Source organism: Saccopteryx bilineata, chromosome 1, assembly GCF_036850765.1.
Source record: "Saccopteryx bilineata isolate mSacBil1 chromosome 1, mSacBil1_pri_phased_curated, whole genome shotgun sequence".
In the NCBI taxonomy this organism is placed as follows: Eukaryota; Metazoa; Chordata; class Mammalia; order Chiroptera; family Emballonuridae; genus Saccopteryx; species Saccopteryx bilineata.
In genome coordinates this window covers 213,401,443-213,420,515 of record NC_089490.1, presented here as the reverse complement: position 1 = coordinate 213,420,515, position 19,073 = coordinate 213,401,443, and the positions used below count along the sequence as shown (strand labels likewise).

Genomic DNA, 19,073 nt, shown 5'->3' with positions numbered 1-19,073 from the left:
ACATTATATAGGCGGAATGCAATTTTATCTCCTTAAAACCAAGATTGTGAAAACATTATTGTGGCTTTCTCTGTCAAAATGGAAGAGACATTACATTTCAAGCGATTAAGAACTGGTTTGTTTCCATGTTTTATTGATGTCGCCCCATTAAAAATAAAATTATTAAAAAAAAGAAAAAAGAACTGGTTTGAAGACATGAAAAAGAAGTACATAAAACTTATGGGGGCTCTCTCTGCATCAGTACAGAATGTATTAGCGACGATCCCTGAATGTCTGGGTGTGAGTGTGGAAGCGGTGTTCGCTGCAGGTTAATGGAGCTGGAGGGGGAGGCAGAGCTTTGTTGCATCTTTCCTTTACCCGACTCTCAACTCCTACTTCAGGAATAAATAGCCCATCTGTTTCCTATTGAATATCTTACAAGAGGTGTCTTCTATTTCTTCATGGGAAGAGTATACTGAATCAGGGATGCTTTTCACTCCTTTTTTTTCCCCCCACAGTAGGGCTGTCAATCACCTTAATCAGTGCTGGCACTTCATGACTGCTTACTCTAAATCAAGACTTTTTTTATCTTAGGTTTCAGTAGGGGACTAATGATGAAGACAATGATGACAATGATGACGATGATGATGATAACAAGTTTTTGAGTTCTAGGCAGGAAAAAAAGTCACTCAGGCCCTGGCCGGTTGGCTCAGTGGTAGAGCATCGGCCTGGCGTCCAGAAGTCCCGGGTTCGATTCCCGGCACACAGGAGAAGCGCCCATCTGCTTCTCCACCCCTCCCCCTCTCCTTCCTCTCTGTCTCTCCCTTCCCCTCCCGCAGCGAGGCTTCATTCGAGCAAAGATGGCCCGGGCACTGGGGATGGCTCCTTGGCCTCTGCCCCAGACGCTAGAGTGGCTCTGGTCGCGACAGAGCGACGCCCCAGAGGGGCAGAGCATCGCTCCCTGGTGGGCAGAGCGTCGCCCCCTGGTGGGCGTGCCGGGTGGATCCCGGTGGGGCGCATGCGGGAGTCTGACTGTCTCTCCCTGTTTCCAGCTTCAGAAAAATACAAAAAAAAAAAAAAAATCACTCAATGGCCAGAATAAATAATCTAGCTTTCATTTAAAATCTTGGTTTTAAGGAGATAAAATTGCATTCCGCCTATATAATGTTTTTAAAATTGGGGATAAATTTTCCCCCAAATCCCCATTGATAAAAATCATAGGTTGGTGAGAGGATTGCTTTTCTCACATTATGAACAAAGCACTGTGGAAGTTTAGAGATTTTGATCAATTAACCCCCAAATAGGTCAAATTCTAAAGAACTACTTAATTCTCTTTATTTTTGCCCTTCATTCTATTCAAATTACTTTATGAACTTACTCATATAAACCTCTCAACACAGCCCTGAGCAGATTGTATCATTAACCTTAAAGTAAACGGAGCAATTTGGTAACAATCTGAAAAGGTGACTTGAGCATCCCCGAATGCATTAGAGATTTGAAGAGACAGAGCAGAATCATTGCTCCCACTTACAGAGTCAAGCCAGAGAGTGACTACCCCCCCCATGAGGGTGTAACAATGTCATAGGTGGCAGCCAGGTGTAAATTTAACCTTTCTGATTCCCACTCCAGAAATTGTCCAGCAAATGCTGGAGCTTGGCAGCTCTTCTGTTCTGCTCTTTGCTTGGACCTGGGCAAGGTGACTTAGGAGCATCCTAGGAAGGTGGGTGGGGAAAGTCCAGCCTCAGCCATCTAGCCGGAGAGGAGTTCTATGGGGTTACCCAAAGACCATTAGCTTTCCTGAGAAGCGCAGGGAGAATACAAATGTCCATGCGGAGTTGCAAACCTGGATCATTTTGATCTTCCCGTTGCGTTCCAAGGCAAGGAGCAAGTGCTGGTGTTTTTCCGGTGCTTTCAGGAAAATCAGACGTTTTATCCAGTGCTCCTCCTCCTTCCAGTCTTTCCCCTCGGGCAGGACTTTGATCTCCTGCCTGCTGCCAAAGTCCCAGATTTTAACTGTTCCTGAGCACACAGAGGAAAGACTTTGTGGGTAAAAAGAATTTGCAGAAAGCTTGGCTTTTATCAGTAAATGGTTCTCATTGAAAGCTTTCTGCAAACAATTTCTCCTATATTTACTTCCTAACTGACAAGTGAGTCTCCTTAGCCTTGCTGTGCACAAAATAATTTCTGTATTCCTTGTCACAGTCTGATAATAACTAAACTAGGCAATTTCTGAAAATTGAGACAGTTTTCTTTGAACTCAGACTCTCCTAACTGAGCTTTCTGTCTTAAATGGTTCTATTCTGCTTTCATTCTCCCAATGTTGTTCAGTTTGCTGCATACCCCCTCCAATATCTGTCCATATATCTAATATCACACCACAATTATCAATAATAATAAAGATCATCATTGCAAAAGGGTCATAGTTCTGAAGGTGCCGACATGTTTAGGACTTCAGTTCTCATTACATAATAAAGGGTTTAAGAGCATCTCAGCAGATAAGAAACTATTCAGCTTTGGGTTGTTTGGTTGGTTACATGGGGAAAACATACAAAAGGAGTATTGAGTTCCTTCTTCGCTTTGAAATTGGAATTTCTTTTTAGTTAACTTTACTAATTTAATGAGGAGATCTTGATAAAGGGGCCAGGAATGGTGATAATCAGTGTAGTTATTGGATGCCCAGGTCAAGGTCAAGAGTCAGTGTAGAGAATTATCCCCTAAAACATGGGTTTGTACAGTAGTCATCTCAGGTTCAGGTCCAGTGGACTGCTCCTCACAACACTGCCTTCCCTCCCTTAACTGTCAATATTTAAAAGGATTCCAGATTCTAACACTAACAAAATAAACTATTATGCTTGTATGAAAATACTACCATCTCAGTCACATTAAATTGCGTATTGCTTTCACATGAAAATAGTTTGGACATTGCTCAGAATTTCTAGTATGGCTAATTTGGGGCAGATTAAAGCAGTGGACTGCTTTCTTAAGACTATCTCACGTGGAGAGCAGCCGCATCCATTCCACCCCATCAAGTTAGCAGTCATGATTTTATTTTATGTGTATCATTGTCTGCTCCCACTTTTAAAAATCAGACTCTTACCTCAGGATGTTCACTTACCCCATCAATTAGCTTACAAGCCAGCATTCATTTAGTAAATATGTCCCTAAAATATATAAATGTATTCTGCATGGTGCAGGCAGTTGGTCTAGATAGAGGAGTTCTTTCCCTGGGAGTTCAGAATGAGAGGAGGTGAGAGGGGAGGCAGGTTGTAGATCCTAGTTCCCAGAAGTGCCCTGTGATTCTCCTCAGGACAAGGAACATCCTCCAACACAGCACAGCCTGAGGCTGATGTCTTCCAAACTGTACATGGCACATGGCCCCAAGGAGCCGCATATAAACAAATCCAAAGGAGAATTCTAGGTAATATGACAAAACTGGCTGGATATTTTGCCTGGTCTCCAATACTACTGTCAATAATAAAAATCTTATCAGCAAGCACTGAATCTAATGTCCGCCTCTTAGCTGATGGTACCCAAATGTGGGGCGGAACAAATCAATGCAACATAGATAAAATCTGATCAGAGCTGTAGTGAGATTGTATGTGTGAAAGGCTTTTTCAGACTGTAAAGAAACTGTATAAGTGTAATATAAGGTTTGATTGTTTTGAATATCAGAATCAGGACATTAATGCCCATTAGAGAAGAATGTGTCTCAGGCCCTGCAATCTCACCAGCATGGTCACATATCCAGCTCAGTTCATGCTCTCCCTGCCACCCAAACAACTAGTGCGTTCCTAAAACAAATTCTCAGAACATTAACACAGGGAGACCACATCTGAATATTAGTCTGACCATTGTATGCTCCTGTGGCAAAAAGAAATCCATTTTCATTGAAAGCTGCAGAGGTCAGTTCAACATTGAAGCCATGAGGGTCTAAAATCTGATATATTTGCAGGCCAGTGTCAAGTTCCCAGACCTGTAGGTAAGAACAACAAGAACACTATCAAACAGCACACATGATCCTCTCAGTTCTTATCAAAAATTTACAATATTCAATACTGCCTTAAAATGGGTGCTATGCCCATCTAACACCTATCCCAGAATTCTGCAATGAATGTTGATTTGATCAAAGGAAATTCTAAAAGATGCAATGCTACTTAGTAGTTACTGTATGGTCCTGAAGTGGGTTTGTTACTGTGTATGTTACTGATACATACAGTGATTCTCTTCCAGGGATCCCCTGGTTATGGAGAAAATAGTCAGTTGCTATTGTAAGTATGAAAGAAGATAGAAATGTAAGTTATGAGTCTAGTGACAAAAAAATCAAACTGGAATTTTCTTTCTTTGTTTGACAGTCATCTAAATTAGCAGGGGAGTGGGGCACTGTACAGACAGAATCTGTGGTTAATAGCATGAAATCTGAGAGAACCTTGAGGAAGAAGCCCACTGACCTTTCCAAGAAGTGTTCTGATTAGAGAGATGGGCTCAGCTCCAGAGGGGGGATGAGAGAAGTAAGAGGAAAGGCTAAGACTTCAGAGAAAGCTGTCTCTGCAACTAGACTGGGTGTGGTAAAAAAAAGACCAGAAACACATCAAGTCTCATCATCATCTCTCTTTGGAAACAGGGTGGAGACTTTAGTCTAGCAGTCCTTCTGTCTGAATCTCCTCACTTCATGGATCTACTATGTTAACACATAATAAAACAGAAGTGGCAACACAGGCTGAACTGGGTTGTGCTCCAGTTATCTGAGGACAAGTGCAGCATAAGCAATAGGCTGGAGGTGGGAAGGTATATTGCTCCTCAAGCTGTTGCAGCTGAGGTGAAAGAAGGAGAGGAAGGAGCTAACAAAGCAGATGAGAAGGCAGGTAACAAAGGGCTACAAAGTGAGAGGTGATATATCCAACATCTGACGGAGCCAGTCTGGCCTAGAGGCCATGCTCTTGCTCCTAGCTATAGACAGGTCCCTAAGGGAGAAGTGGAATGTGTGTCACTGCATGAATGGGTTTCAAAGGTCCTTCATTTTCTGGCCTTAAGGACATCCTTCCTTAACCAGTCAGGTATGGAAACTCACCTAGACCTCTTCCTTTCCCCAGGGAAGACATTTTTCCCTTAGGAGATCAGATTGTGGGAAAGAAGGACAGGTTGCAGTTTTAATTTCCCTGTACTTACTCAGTAGACATTACCAGAATTATGTGATAATGGACTGACCATGTGAGGATTTGGACCTGAGAGAATGTGCAGCAGACATGCAGAGAGGTCAAAGGTTCAGAGGGGATGTGAAGGGATTCAGAGGCATGCTCTCTACTGGTTCATGCTTCCTTCCGGAGGGCGTGCATGAAATGAAAGGATAAACACTCGAAGCAAACACCTCCATGACATCACTGCCTTGTGGATCCAGTGGACATAATTACAGGCCCTGTAGGAATGACCACATACCCTGGCCTCTAGGGAGCACAGCAATGGCAGGGCCAAAGAAATGCCAGTGAAAGGACACGGATATTCACATCAGACAGACCTGGGGTCATATCTGGGTTCTGATGCTCAATCTCTTTGAACTCTCATTTGCTCACCTTTCAAACAGAACTCTATCTGTCCACAGCAAACTTCTGTAAGATTAACTAAGGTCATGAGTTTAAAGTACATATGCCACACTTATAAGGCTTATAGGAAACATCTATCAATTTCTTTCTTTTTCTTCTTATTTTTTTAAATTTATTGATTTTAAAGAGAGAGAAAGAGGGATAAAGAGAGAGAGAAAAACATGACTTATTGTTCCACTTGTTTCAATAATTGGTTGCTTTTTCTATGTGTTCTGACTAGAGACTGAACCAACAACCTTGGCTTACTAGGATGATGCTCTAAGCAGCCGAGCTATCTGGCAGGCTTTCCCTTTCTTCTTAATATTCCGTCTTCCCATAGCTCAGTTTTTAAAAAGTTATATCTATATTGAAATATTTTCTTTAAAATTCTTATTTTGATAGTAACAACTAGCTTTATTTACGTAATTGAGCATGTGACTTAATACCAAGCAGTATAAGCTGGCTTAAAATACTTGTTTTTCATGGTTTATGAAAACTTAAAAATAGACCAAATGTATGGTCTTATCACATGTGCCACGCATTTTCTTAATCATTCAAAGACTTACCAGCAAGAAGAGAAAATGCTACCTGTTTTTTTCTTTCTGAAGAGTCAATATGCCCTCACCTTAATGATGGATTCCGAGCAGATAGTAAGGACTTGGTGAAAATATTTGTTGTAAAGCATGACATTGATTTCTCGTTCATGAGTGTGAGGGATCTGTTTTGTATCTTGTATAATCTTGGTCAGAGGATACATGTCAATAACAGTGGATCCTGGAACAGAAGTAAGAGTCACATAAATACCCAATATTAGAAGTTCTGAATCACAAAGGACTCTATTCAACCACTTGTGTTTGGAAACAGCCAACCAGTGAGATTAGTTAATATCGATGCCGAGGAACTTGAATGAGGTGAGAGTGCACACTCAAACAATTTTGATCAATAAAGCAAATGGGCTTTAGTCAGAGAAAAGCATTCATTTGGGGCTTCGTTAATTTTCAAGTGCAGGCCATTCAGATTTCACTAGCATTCTCTTTACAATGAGCTCTATTTTTAATTTTTTTTTATACTCTCCTCTTTTTTCCTTTTTAGAGTGCCTACTGCACACCTCTGCATCTGGTATCAAATAATGGAGATGGAGTTGGCAGGGATGCTGCCATTTTAGTGATTGGAATTTATTGTTTGAGAGCCCTTTTCAACCAATGAATGATAAAAGAAAACACTGTAAATATGGTCTTGTTAAACGTAACCAATAACAGAAGGTGTGTTGTAGAACTCTGCACCTGAAACCTGTATAATTTTGTTAACCAGTGTCACTCAATATATTCAATAAAAGATAAATGTAATCAATAGAGTGACTGCAAACCAGTGCCTGCAGCATTAATATTAAATAAGACTGTTTTCCAAATCTCCAGAGTGAGGTAGGTAGAGAGCAGATATTCCTTATTTGCATTTTTCTGAGGATGTGTGGCTTGGTTTGAGAGTCTACAAGTATGATATCACTCTCAAAATCAATGAACTGTGTTTCCTGGTTGACTGTCATGTCTGGAAATACAAATCAGAACCCCCAGAACATCCCATAGCTTAAATGAAATGAAAACCTCTGCCCTATTTTTGATGTGGATGTTTTTGGGGGGTTTTTTTGTTGTTTTTTTTTTGCATTGAGTTTCTCAAGTCTCTCCAAAGAAATATCGAGTTTAAGAAAGGTTTCTGCAGGATTTATAAGATACTAAACACTTTCTTTGTGTGTTTAAATTTTAAGATAAGACCTGTTTATGTGTGAAGAACTGATGGCTTTTCTGGGAATATTTTTCAGTTCAAATACCTCAATATGAAAAGAGGAGGAATACAATAACCAGTTAGTCAAATAAAACTTGAAGCTTCTTTGTAGATTCTTTAACATTATATTGACTATGACATCGACCAAGCTAGAGTGCTTACGAACAAGTGGAAATCCTCTCCATTTTTAGCTCATTATACTATTGCTATGGAAACAATACAGTACGGAGAAAGAATGGGGATTCAGGAGTCAGGAGCTTTGGAATTGAATCCCAGCTGCATGTTTCAACCTTGTCTCTTTCTACTAGTTAGTTGAACTATGTGACATTCAGTTTTGTCATTTATAAACTAGGATAGATAATAATTCCAACCTAACATAGTGATTGTGCAGACCAACATGAATGCATGCTGCAAAAGAACTAGGTAAATGGTAGTTGTCTTCCTAAGAGTAATAACAGTAGAGGGCACAGTAACCACAGTGTATCTTACATAGCATAGCATTTCCAGAACTGCCGCTGTCACAGGGGTTTAGATGACTACAGCTGCTTCACATGAATCAAAGTATGAATTAAAATCTGAGAAATAAGCTTCATGTAAATCTGATGTCAAGTTGACAGTTGCAGCCAATGTACGCAGTTTTAGTGATTAAGCAATATGCAGAGCTCTATATTTTCATGAGAAAAATACTATCACAATTACATAAAACTGGAAAAAAATCATGATTTTCTGTCCCTTTTATTTTTATTTTTTTTGTATTTTTCTGAAGCTGGAAACGGGGAGAGAAAGTCAGACAGACTCCCGCATGCGCCAGACCGGGATCCACCCGGCACGCCCACCAGGGGCGATGCTCTGGCCACCAGGGGGCGATGCTCTGCCCCTCCGGGGCATCGCTCTGCCGCGACCAGAGCCACTCTAGCGCCTGGGACAGAGGCCAAGGAGCCATCCCCAGTGCCCGGGCCATCTTTGCTCCAATGGAGCCTCGGCTGCAGGAGGGGAAGAGAGAGACAGAGAGGAAGGAGGGGGGTGGGGAATGGAGAAGCAAATGGACGCTTCTCCTATGTGCCCTGGCCGGGAACCGAACCCAGGTCCCCCGCACGCCAGGCCGACGCTCTACCGCTGAGCCAACCGGCCAGGGCCTTTCTGTCCCTTTCTTTTATCGTAATACTTGCGTCTTTAGTTACTTTGATGATAAATGGAATGGCAATGATGAGCCCAGCAATTAAACATACAAGTTGGGACACTAGGAAGGAAAACTTGCTTATTGTCATTAGTATGTTGTTTTTAGATGAGGTAATACAGAGGAGGAGTGCTCACAACTAGAATTTAATTCTGTTTTACAATGTAGAAAATGATCCATTAAGCTCGAATTTACCCCTAATGCAGAAAAATAATGGAAGTTAAGAATAATAATGTTCTCTACCAGTACAGATAGCACCAACCACTTCCCTGCCCTAATTAGTCCCATGGGAAGTTAGAGCAGGTGGTCACTGAGAAAATTTTTAGGAAAAGAAAGATGATGTATTATTATTATTATTATTGGTGACAGATAGGGACAGACAGACGGGAAGGGAGAGAGATGAAAAGCATCAATTCTTTGTTGTGGCACCTTAGTTATTCATTGATTGCTTTCTCATATGTGCCTTGACACGGAGGTGTGGGGAGGGGGGATACAGCAGAGCAAGTGGCCCGTTGCTCAAGCCAGTGACCTTTGGGCTCAAGCCAAAGAAGATGGGTTAATATCTGTGACTCCACGCTCAAGCCAGCAGCCCCCAAGTGGATGAAACCATGCTCAAGCTGGTGACCTCAGGATTTCGAACCTGGGTCCTCTGTGTCCCAGTCCGTCACTCTATGCACTGTGCCGCTGCTTGGTCAGGCAAAGGATAATGTATTATTACCAAATATGGTTCATTTTCCTTCTAAAGCCTGAGGGTATGCACATAAACAGTGTTCAACCTAAATGCTTAGCAGGGTCCTCTGTTTCTTTGATAAGTATGTGTTTTTAAGAGGCAACAAGAAAAGGAGGGAACAAATCTCTGAGCATCAGCACTGGAGATCTGTCAATCGGGCCTCTATTCTCTCTTTCCACTGTTCTTTGCTCAGAAGCAGAGACAGGTAGGAGGCTCAGTACCCTTTTTACTGAGTAACTACTATCTCATTACCAGAGTGCCAAATACCTGTAATGAAGAAAGTGGGGCATCTGTTCTAAGATGGACCATATTCCTGCTCCCAACAGTCAAAATAGAGCTAAATTTACCTTGTTTAGCAACAGGTTGCATCTCACATTTCTGCTTAACTCATGCTACATCCCTCTAGATTCAAGAACTCGGAGCACTGACATGGTATTTTCAGAGAACGGTTACTCATTTTATCCACCCAGCCATGGAAATATAGGAGGAAGTAGGATAAAATTAAATAGCTACTGTGATAAATCAAGGTTTGTAAATTCCACTTCTAGTTTTCTTTTTCTTCTAGTTTTTGCTCAAGTGCTAGTTAAAAAAAAAGAGATTAAAAGTCAAGGTATGGAGTGACGTCACGGAAATGGCGCCGTGAGAAGCGCGTCCGACAGCTCTCCCCTAAATCACAACAAATTTATCAACTAGAAACAGAAAAATTTATCCTCGGAGCATTCCGGAGTTCCACACAAACTGAAAGCAAAAGGACTGTTATCACTTGAATCTGAGAGACGAGGGTGTGGAGGAAGCTACCGCAGCGACGCTCATTCAAGCCACCAGGGAGTGCGCCCGCGTGCTATCAATAAGACCACACTCAGATGCCGATAAGAAAGAGGAAATCGAATATTATGGATACAAAAGAAAGAGAGGTAACACAAATAGATGTGGAAAAATCTATGGAGAAAAGACTTAACATATTGGAAGCCTTGGAGCTAAATGACAGAGAATTTAAACTAGAAATCTTAAAAATACTCAGAGATATACAAGAAAACACAGAAAGGCAATATAGGGAGATCAGAAAACAACTCAATGAACACAAAGAATATATTACCAAGGAAATTGAAACTATAAAAACAAATCAAACAGAAATGAAAAACTCAATTCACGAGCTGAAAAACGAGGTAACAAGCTTAGCTAACAGAACAGCCCAGATTGAAGATAGGATTAGTGAAATAGAAGACAAACAACTTGAGGCACAACAGAGAGAAGAAGAAAGAGACTCAAGAATAATAAAAAATGAGAAAGCCCTACAGGAATTGTCTGACTCGATCAGAAAGAATAACATAAGAATAATAGGTATATCAGAGGGAGAAGAGAAAGAAAATGGAATGGAGAATATACTCAAACAAATAATAGACGAGAACTTCCCAAGCCTGTGGAAGGAACTAAAGCCTCAAATTCAAGAAGCAAACAGAACACCAAGTTTTCTTAACCCCAACAAACCCACTCCAAGGCACATCATAATAAAGATGACACAAACCAATGACAAAGAAAAAATTCTCAAGGCAGCCAGGGAAAAGAAGAGTACAACATATAAAGGAAGGCCTATTAGATTATCATCAGATTTCTCAGCAGAAACTCTACAAGCTAGAAGAGAGTGGACCCCAATATTTAAAGCCCTGAAAGAGAGGAACTTTCAGCCAAGAATACTATACCCATCAAAGCTATCCTTCAAGTATGAAGGAGATATAAAAACATTCACAAATACAGAAAAGATGAGAGAATTTATCAACAGAAAGCCCCCACTCCAGGAAATACTAAGGGGGGTTTTCCAACCAGATTCAAAGAACAAAAGAAAACAACACCACAAGTAACAGCTCCACCAAGAACACAATAAAACCAAACTTAAACTGTGACAACAAAGGAAAAAAAGGGGGGAGAGGATGGAGATTAACAGTAGCAAAGGATGATGAAGTGCAGAAATACTTATAAGATAGGGTACTACAATGAATATGGTAGGTACCCTTTTCATTACTTAATGGTAACCACCCTTAAAAAAACCACCACAAAAACACTTGACTTAAAAAAGGTAGCAACAGAGGAAAGAAGTATGGAACACAAACAAACAAAAACAAATGATAGAAAAACAAAAGAGAAGAATCAAACTAGATACAAAACTAACAGAAAGCAATTTATAAAATGGCAGTAGGGAACCCACAAGTGTCAATAATTACACTAAATGTAAATGGATTAAACTTACCAATAAAAAGACACAGAGTAGCAGAATGGATTAAAAAAGAAAATCCAACTATATGCTGCCTACAAGAAACACATCTAAGCAACAAGGATAAAAACAAATTCAAAGTGAAAGGCTGGAAAACAATACTCCAAGCAAACAACACCCAAAAAAAAGCAGGTGTAGCAATACTCATATCTAATAATGCTGACTACAAGACAGAAAAAGTACTCAGAGACAAAAATGGTCATTTCATAATGATTAAGGGGAAGTTGAATCAAGAAGACATAACAATCCTTAATATATATGCACCAAACCAAGGAGCACCAAAATATATAAGACAGCTACTTATTGACCTTAAAACAAAAACTAACAAAAATACAATCATACTTGGAGACCTCAATACACCGCTGACGGCTCTAGATCGGTCATCCAAACAGAGAATCAATAAAGATATAGTGGCCTTAAACGAAATACTAGAACACCTGGATATGATAGACATCTACAGGACACTTCATCCCAAAGCGACAGAGTATACATTTTTCTCTAGTGTACATGGAACATTCTCAAGAATTGACCATATGTTGGGCCACAAAGACAATATCAGCAAATTTAGAAAAATTGAAATTGTACCAAGCATATTTTCTGATCATAAAGCCTTGAAACTAGAATTCAACTGCAAAAAAGAGGGGTAAAAACCCACAAAAATGTGGAAACTAAACAACATACTTCTAAAAAAGGAATGGGTCAAAGAAGAAATAAGTGCAGAAATCAAAAGATATATACAGACAAATGAAAATGAAAATACGACATATCAGAATCTCTGGGATGCAGCAAAAGCAGTAATAAGAGGAAAGTTCATATCACTTCAGGCCTATATGAACAAACAAGAGAGAGTCGAAGTAAACCACTTAACTTCACACCTTAAGGAACTAGAAAAAGAAGAACAAAGACAACCCAAAACCAGCCGAAGAAAGGAGATAATAAAAATCAGAGCAGAAATAAATGAAATAGAGAACAGAAAAACTATAGAAAAAATCAATAAAACAAGGAGCTGGTTCTTTGAAAAGATCAACAAAATTGACAAACCCTTGGCAAGACTGACCAAGGAAAAAAGACACAGGACTCAAATAAATAAAATCCAAAATGAAAGAGGAGAGATCACCACAGACATCATAGAAATACAAAGAATTATTGTAGAATACTATGAAAAATTATATGCCACCAAATACAACAACCTAGAAGAAATGGATAAATTCCTAGAACAATACAACCTTCCTAGACTGAGTCATGAAGAAGCAGAAAGCCTAAACAGACCAATCAGCAGGGAGGAAATAGAAAAAACTATTAAAAATCTCCCCAAAAATAAAAGTCCAGGCCCAGACGGTTATACTAGTGAATTCTATCAAACATTCAAAGAAGACTTGGTTCCTATTCTACTCAAAGTCTTCCAAAAAATTGAAGAAGAAGCAATACTTCCAAACACATTTTATGAGACCAACATAACCCTCATACCAAAACCTGGCAAGGATGGCACAAAGAAAGAAAACTACAGACCAATATCTCTAATGAATACAGATGCTAAAATACTAAACAAAATACTGGCAAACCGAATACAACAACATATTAAAAGAATAATACATCATGATCAAGTGGGATTCATCCCAGAATCTCAAGGATGGTTCAACATACGCAAAATGGTTAACGTAATACACCATATCAACAAAACAAAGAACAAAAACCACATGATCTTATCAATAGATGCAGAAAAGGCTTTTGATAAAATACAACACAATTTTATGTTTAAGACTCTCAACAAAATGGGTATAGAAGGAAAATATCTCAACATGATAAAGGCCATATATGATAAACCATCAGCCAACATCCTATTAAACGGCATAAAACTGAGGACTTTCTACCTTAAATCAGGAACAAGACAGGGTTGTCCACTCTCTCCACTCTTATTCAACGTGGTGCTAGAAGTTCTGGCCAGAGCAATCAGACAAGACAAAGAAATAAAAGGCATCCATATCGGAAAAGAAGAAGTAAAGCTATCACTTTTTGCTGATGATATGATCCTATACATCGAAAACCCGAAGGACTCCACAAAAAGATTATTAGAAACAATAAACCAATACAGTAAGGTCGCAGGATACAAAACTAACATACAAAAGTCCATAGCCTTTCTATATGCCAACAATGAAATATTAGAAAACGAACTCAAAAAAATAATCCCCTTCACGATTGCAACAAAAAAAAATAAAATACCTAGGAATAAACATAACAAAGAACGTAAAGGACCTATATAATGAAAATTACAAAGCATTGTTAAGGGAAATCGAAAAAGATACAATGAGATGGAAAAATATTCCTTGTTCTTGGATAGGAAGAATAAATATAATCAAAATGGCCATATTACCCAAAGCAATATACAAATTTAATGCAATTCCCATCAAAATCCCTATGAGATTTTTTAAAGAAATGGAACAAAAAATCATCAGATTTATATGGAACTGTAAAAAACCCCGAATAGCCAAAACAATCCTAAGGAAAAAGAATGAAGCTGGGGGCATTACAATACCTGACTTTAAACTATATTATAGGGCCACGATAATCAAAACAGCATGGTATTGGCAGAAAAATAGACACTCAGACCAATGGAACAGAATAGAAAGCCCAGAAATAAAACCACATATATATGGTCAAATAATCTTTGATAAAGGGGCCAACAACACACAATGGAGAAAAGAAAGCCTCTTCAACAAATGGTGTTGGGAAAACTGGAAAGCCACATGCAAAAGAATGAAACTCGACTACAGCCTGTCCCCGTGTACTAAAATTAATTCAAAATGGATCAAAGACCTAAATATAAGACCTGAAACAATAAAGTACATAGAAGAAGACATAGGTACTAAAATCATGGACCTGGGTTTTAAAGAACATTTTATGAACTTGACTCCAATGGCAAGAGAAGTGAAGGCAAAGATAAATGAATGGGACTACATCAGAATTAAAAGTTTTTGCTCAGCAAGAGAAACTGATATCAAAATAAACAGACAGCCAACTATATGGGAACTGATATTTTCAAACGACAGCTCAGATAAGGGCCTAATATCCAAAATTTACAAAGAACTCATAAAACTCAACAACAAACAAACAAGCAATCCAATAAAAAAATGGGAAGAGGACATGAACAGACACTTCTCCCAGGAAGAGATACAAATGGCCAACAGATATATGAAAAGATGCTCAGCTTCATTAGTTATTAGAGAAATGCAAATCAAAACTACAATGAGATACCACCTCACCCCTGTTAGATTAGCTATTATCAACAAGACGGGTAATAGCAAATGTTGGAGAGGCTGTGGAGAAAAAGGAACCCTCATTCACTGTTGGTGGGACTGTAAAGTAGTACAACCATTATGGAGGAAAGTATGGTGGTTCCTCAAAAAACTGCAAATAGAACTACCTTATGACCCAGCAATCCCTCTACTGGGTATATACCCCAAAACCTCAGAAACATTGATACGTGAAGACACATGTAGCCCCATGTTCATTGCAGCACTGTTCACAGTGGCCAAGACATGGAAACAACCAAAAAGCCCTTCAATAGAAGACTGGATAAAGAAGATGTGGCACATATACACTATGGAATACTACTCAGCCATAAGAAATTATGACATCAGATCATTTACAGCAAAATGGTGGGATCTTGATAACATTATAAGGAGTGAAATAAGCAAATCAGAAAAAAACAAGAACTACATGATTCCATACATTGGTGGAACATAAAAATGAGACTAAGAGACATGGACAAGAGTGTGGTGGTTACCAAGGGTGGGGGGGGAGGGAGGACATGGGAGGGAGGGAGGGAGAGAGTTAGGGGGAGGGGGAGGGGCACAGAGAACTAGATAGAGGGTGACGGAGGACAATCTGACTTTGGGCGAGGGGTTTGCAACATAATTTGATGACAAAATAACCTAGACATGTTTTCTTTGAATATATGTACCCTGATTTATTAATGTCATCCCATTACCATTAATAAAAATTTATTAAAAAAAAAAAAAAAAAGTCAAGGTATGAGTTTTGTTTGCCATTAATTGGGGACTCTTACCTGTAACAAGCCTGCCATGATTGGCATCGTATATCATGGAATAAATTTGCATGTCTCCGGGTCCTCCCTGGCTGTCATGGAAGATTTGTAACAATGAAAGAGTCTGGATATCCCACACCCTGAAAACCTGGGGGAGCAAAGAACACAATTCACCACTTTGACATTTTATCTTCCCAACTCAAAGTTGTTTATATGAAGCACTTTTAGAGTTTGTAAAATGCTCCCAAACACTTGCAACAAAGTATGAGTTATATGATGAGCACACATAATGTTCTTCTATTTATGTTCTTAAATAAAAGTAACTCAGAAAAACTTAATAATTATCTTATACTAATAGTGAATATTGCTTGTTAATGTTATTTTTAGGTATTTCATGGTTTTTTGCCCTTGTAATTGCTATCCGTTTGACCTTTTCTTTCCCTAACTGATTACTGCTCTCACATAAAATTTTGTTTTTATAAATTGCTATTATAACTAGCCACTTTATTAAACTTATCCTAAAATGTTAAGCCAATTTTATTAAAATTGTCCAGCTATCCCACTATTTACAAATATGGTAATTTAGTCTTCTCATTTACAATATACGGCTCACAAAAATTAGGGGATATTTCAAAATGAATATGAAGCGATAAAAAGGAAGCATTTGATTTTTTTTATTAAACAAAAACATCAGAAAAGCAAACAACAAGTCAAAGAAAGTTGTTCAATTATGCCAATTAGATGCAAAACCAACTTTTATTTCATTGGTGAAAATGCACTAGACAAAAGGCTGAAAGTACTGGAATATTGGCACGTTCCCTGATCCCCTAATTTTTGTGAGCTGTGTATTTATAGTTCACTTTTTCTTCTTTTATCACATTAGTTAGGACATTTAAAATACTGTTTGATAACAGCAGCAATAACAGAAATATAATATAACAGTGGCTCATGTCCTTCTCTATATGGATACTGCCTTTTTCAATGACTGTCAGATATATCAGTCAAAAGTCAAAAATTATCTGTATTCTAGGTTTTCCAATAGTTGATTTTAAGGGAAAAATAGTTTTTTTTTTTTCTTCTTTTCTTGTTACCTTGGCAGAGGATAGGCTGATGACGTGTTGATCTTTCTCATTTGTTACGATTTCGGTGATACTGAACATGTGTCCCGCGAGCTTCCCCACGGGCTTGGTGCTGATGTTGGGGTGCCACAACCGGAGTATTTTGTCATCTCCTGAAGAGGACATGGAATCCTTATTTACTTTTTTAGGGACACACGGTGGTCACAGTTTAAAGAGTCTGTGTCTCCCCTTTTCCCCTCCCCCGACCCCTGGTAACCACTGTATTCTACTATCTGTTCCTATAAGTTCAGCTTTTATATATAATCATGTATTATTAGTCTTTCTCTGTCTGACTTATCTCACTTACATAATGCCCTCAAAGTCCACCCATGTTGCCACAAATGGCAAGGTTTCCTCCTTTCTGATGGCCAAATATTTTCCTTTGTATACAATATACCAAATCTTACCCATTCATCTGTGGAAAGACACTTAAGTTGTTTATATGGCTTGGCTTTTGTGAATGCTGCAATGAACACAGGAATGCAGAAATTAAAACTCACGTTAGCCACATGTTTAAGTACTGCTTACTCAAAGGGTTTTGTGTGCAGTGCTGGAGCTGAGGTAGGTAAAAAGACCTAACTGAAGACAGGCAGTGATGGGTACAGCATCCATTGCAGTTTGATTCTCAGGCTGTTTTACTGCTTCTTCTTTCACCACCACTATGTTCCCCTTCCCTCATCTCTTAAAGTGACCATTACCTCCTTTTGATGTGTGGTCTAGGCCAGGAAACCTGCCCATTTCCATTGCAAGTAATAATTCAACACACTCATCAACTCAGGATGGGGCAGTGGGGATCAAGAAATTGTGACACAAGGCTTCCACTTCTCTTTTAGACAACATCTAATTTTTGTATGTGTGTCCCTTATGTGCTCTAGACATGGTACAGAAGTCTTGAATGATAACCTTACTTAGTACAATGCAAACGCTCACATTCATGTTTATTCTTAGATCATTGCCATCACGCTACAGAACACTGCTACCAGTCCAAGCCAAGACACCTATGTACTATTCTGCAGACTTCTTATCCCTGTGCCCATCTTTCCTTGATGTCCTTAGTTGAAAGTTAGAAGTTTGTAACTAATTAATGCCTTGTTTTCCAGAATACCCACAGCTATGACTATATATTGAATAACTCTAATTGGCACAGTGGGTTCCAAATTTTCCGAAGGACATTTTAGTTTATCTCCCTATGAACAGGAATTTCTTTACACAGTGACATTGGAATATTTTAAACTCAAAGGGATCCTGAAATTTATGTAGTCCAACTTTCTCATTTTATTATTAACAAATTTGTAGTGAGCAATTATTTGCAAGACACTGTGCTAAGAGTTTACTTGAATTCATTTAATTCTTATAATAACCTGAGTAGGTACTACTGTCAGCTTTACATTACAGATGAGACGGAAGCTTAGAAGAGTCAAATAACCTGCCCATGGCCATATGACTTGCTAGTAAGAGAACCAGGATTTGTACATAAATGATTTGACTCCACAGTCCAGGCTCAAAGCTATTGCAGTGTCTTAGAACTCCAGTATTGCAGATGAGGAGTCTGAGGCTCAAAGAATATTTCAGTCCTTCAACTCTCCCAGCTTCTAATACCATCATCTTTGCCCTTACTCTCAGAGCATAACTGGATTTCTTGTCTTATACACTACTTAGCCCTTAAATGTTGCCCTTTTTAAAAGCTATATCTACAGTTCTCTTCTCTGTTTACTCCAAACTATGGGCTCTTGACGTTTTTGGCCCTTTGATGATTTGATAAAATCTTGTACTTTCTCTCCATAAAGATGCAGATAGACACACATGTGTTATTCAGTTTCAGGGGGTTGCAGAACTCCTTTAAAGCCCACCCATAAGTCCCAGGCTAAGAATGCTCTCAGGCATTGAAATAAGTTCTAGATACATGAAAGAACTAAAGTTAAAAAATGAAATGAGACAATAAACATTATAGTAAAATACAGAAGAATTTGTTTTACATATTCTTGGGCTAGGGAAGGCCTTTCTAAGGACCCAGAAGTCTCTCTCTCCCTCCCTCTCTCTCTTTCTCTCTCTCTCTCTCTCTCTCTCTCTCTCTCTCTCTCACACACACACACACACATACACACACACACACACAGTTTGACTTTATATACATTTTTAAATTCTCTAAAAGGTTTTCCCAGCAGTGAAATTCTACAATTTTATGAAAATTCTTAACTACTTTAATTAAGAAAAGAGCACAGTTTGCAAAGTAGAAACTCTCCATGCAGCAGGAACTCTTACCTCCAGTGACAATGACATTGGCTTTTATACAATAACAAAAAGTGTTGGCTCCTCTTAGTATGGAAAACTCTCTCACAGGCCTGGGAAACACAAATCTGATTTCAAATATATGTTTTCCTGTATAAAGCTAATTCTAGT

General features: G+C 38.9%; 1 protein-coding gene across 1 annotated transcript in view; it reads right to left on the bottom strand.

Annotated features, from left to right (window-relative positions):
- WDR64 (WD repeat domain 64) overlaps positions 1-19,073 on the bottom strand; it is a 93,319-nt gene that overhangs the window by 35,823 nt on the left and 38,423 nt on the right. Inside the window, exons 9-14 of the mRNA XM_066253486.1 lie at positions 18,936-19,015; positions 16,647-16,786; positions 15,577-15,703; positions 6,181-6,329; positions 3,829-3,952; positions 1,823-1,998 (exon numbers count right to left, since the gene is read on the bottom strand). Of these exons, the coding sequence (XP_066109583.1) occupies positions 1,823-1,998; positions 3,829-3,952; positions 6,181-6,329; positions 15,577-15,703; positions 16,647-16,786; positions 18,936-19,015 (796 nt within the window). The remainder of the gene's footprint in view (positions 1-1,822; positions 1,999-3,828; positions 3,953-6,180; positions 6,330-15,576; positions 15,704-16,646; positions 16,787-18,935; positions 19,016-19,073) is intronic.